The 2,482-nt window shown below is 66.0% G+C and overlaps 1 protein-coding gene across 1 annotated transcript; it reads right to left on the reverse strand.

Moving 5' to 3' along the window:
• Positions 1–896: 896 nt before the first annotated feature.
• Positions 897–2,477, reverse strand: LOC121106385 (polyamine-transporting ATPase 13A2-like; the record flags this gene model as incomplete). Its single annotated transcript, XM_040645547.1, has 4 exons — positions 897–1,306; positions 1,396–1,565; positions 1,679–1,830; positions 1,918–2,477. Coding segments are annotated over 4 exons (1,017 nt in total), but the record flags the coding sequence as incomplete, so codon positions are not given.
• Positions 2,478–2,482: the final 5 nt, after the last annotated feature.

The following is a 2,482-nucleotide window of genomic DNA, read 5'->3' on the forward strand; positions in this document are numbered from 1 at the left end:
ATGTGAAGAAACCAGCTAAGGGCAGAGGGGGGATTCGAACCCAGGCCTCTCCCGGTGTCCTCCGGCCTCCTCTTGCCCAGCACCTACCACCCTGAACTATTGCTGGTTGATGACGCTGTGCCCGGTGCAGAAGGTCTGTGGACGCGCCTCGTATTATAAATTGCTTTTTCACACCCCACGTGCCTTCCCCACAGTTTGATTCCACATTTACTGAGCTCCTGCGAGGGGAGGCCAGGTCTGGCGCCAGGGCTTCCAGTAATGAGGTCGGCGGGGGCTTCCGGAGGGCAGGAAGCCATCTTTCTTCCCTGCTCTCTCCTGCCCTGCACCGCCGGGCCAGCTGACCGCACTGCCTCTCCAGAGTAGGGCCTGGCCAGCGTCCCACTGGTGGGATGAGGTCAGAAGCACCCACCCTCCCCCGGGAGACAGGGCACGTGGTTCGGGTTGGGAGATGTGGGCTCAGAGCCCAGACTTTCATCTGAGAGAGGAACCGGACCACAAACTTGTCCCGGGATGCGGGGCATGGGGGGCAGAAAGGAACTGGCCCCGGTAAAAGCCACACACATGGCCCTTCTCTTGCTGCCCCCACAGGACAGTAGGAAAGAAGAGCGTGGATGCTGGAGTCCAGGCGATCTGGCCCCACCTCTGACTGTGTGGCCTTTAAGCCTCAGTTTCTGTATCTGTAAAACGGGGATACGACTGACTCTACAGTAAGAAGGACTGAATGACGCACACGAAGTGCTGAACGGAGCACGAGGCACGTGTTCGACCCGAAAACATCATTACTATCAGATGAAGACACCGAGGCCCGATGGGACCTGAAAAGCCAGGGCTGCCAGCACACGCCGGGGGCCACCTGCCGGGCACCCGTCAGCGGTACTGCGTGGGAGACAGGCTGCGCCAGGAAAACATGAGGACTTTATTTGCTGCACCGACAGCGGCTCCGAGGGGGCTGGTGGCTGTCGTCTCTACACGGGATGTCTGAAGTGGGGGACAGCAATAGCATTTCCCCAGCGGAGGGCAGGGCAGGCTGGGCCGGGCAGACTCGGGGCAGGAGGACGACAACTGCCACCTCCCGGCTGCCGGAGCGATAGCGGTGGGGCTTTTGGAGACGGGTCCCAGGCAGTGGCTCAGAGGCAGGGAGATCCAGTGTCCAGGGGCCGAGAGGCCGGCACTACCTCACCGGCCCGGTGGGCGGCGGCCAGGGCTGCTCGGCCAGCTCCCGCTCCAGCTGCTTGAAACGCTTCTTCGAGGCCCTTTTGGGCCGGAGCCGCCGCAGGCAGGCCGGGAGGCACTGGTCCAGCACGCTCTGCAGAGGACGGGGAGGGTGCAGAGGGGCGGCTGCGGCTGCGGCCCAAGCCCGAGCCCCCCCCACCCCGACACCAGGGTGAGCCCCACCTCCAGCATGAAGGCCCCCACGAAGTTGAAGGCCACCAGGCCCAGCAGCAGCAGCTTGAAGCAGGTGTCAGCGATGCCCCTCAGCGCCAGTGGACCTTGCAGGAGGCCCGGGGCCAGGAGGAGGGCCACCAGGACGCAGCCCAAGAGCGCCAGGGCCACCAGGAAGGGCACTGGGGGTGAGGGCGTGCATCAGGCCAGGGAGCCCCTGCCCCCCCCGCCCCCCGGACAGGCACCAGAGCCCCGCAGCCCGTCCCTCTCCCCCCGCCCAGCCACGCAGCGGCACCATTGGTATAAAGCGGCCGGCGGAAGGGCGCCCCCTTGGACACGGCAGCGGCCAGGATGAGGTACTGGAAGCTGGACAGAGAGAAGACCACGGTGTTCTCATAGTTGGGCAGGTTGTCTGGCGCGGGCACGGTCTTGTTCAGAGGCACGAACCTGGGGGCGCGAAGACCCAGGGGTCAGGGAAGCAGGGTGCGGGGGATGGGGCAGGGGTGGGGTTTGGGAGCCGGGCTCCCTACTCACCAGGGTTGGGCCACGGTCAGGAAGTAGCCCCCCAGCTGCACGCCAGCCACCAGCATCACCTGCAGCAGCAGGCTGCTCAGCACGGGGACGCTGAGCAGGGCCCCCGGGGGCCGCGCCCGCCCCAGCGCCAGCGCCGGCCCTGTGCGGCTCATGAGCACGGCCACCGTGGTGGTGATGACCAGGTCGATGACCAGGAACTGCACGTCGCCCAGGTTGGTGTTGATCTGTGGGAGCGGAGGGCGGGCAGAGGGCAGATAGCAGGGAGGCACCGGCCCTGCCCCGGTCCAATGGGGAAGGTCGGACTCTGGCCCTGCAGCCCGATCGGGGCGGGGGAGGGGGCAGTCTGCCGGGGAAGACACCGCACTGCCTTCAGGGAGCCCCTCTTTCGGCCTGAGGGAGAAGGCATCCCTGCTGACCTTGGGGCACCTAAACCTGACTGGCGGTTCTTCCCGCCCACAGGAAGCTCCCAGGCTGCGGGGGTGCTCAGGCTCGGCCTCACGGAGCCCCTCGGTCACCAGAGGACACGGTTCTTGGTGGATGCAGGGACAGATGCCAGTACGAGATC

This window comes from Ursus maritimus, unplaced genomic scaffold (assembly GCF_017311325.1).
Source record: "Ursus maritimus isolate PB19 unplaced genomic scaffold, ASM1731132v1 scaffold_32, whole genome shotgun sequence".
NCBI lineage: Eukaryota > Metazoa > Chordata > Mammalia > Carnivora > Ursidae > Ursus > Ursus maritimus.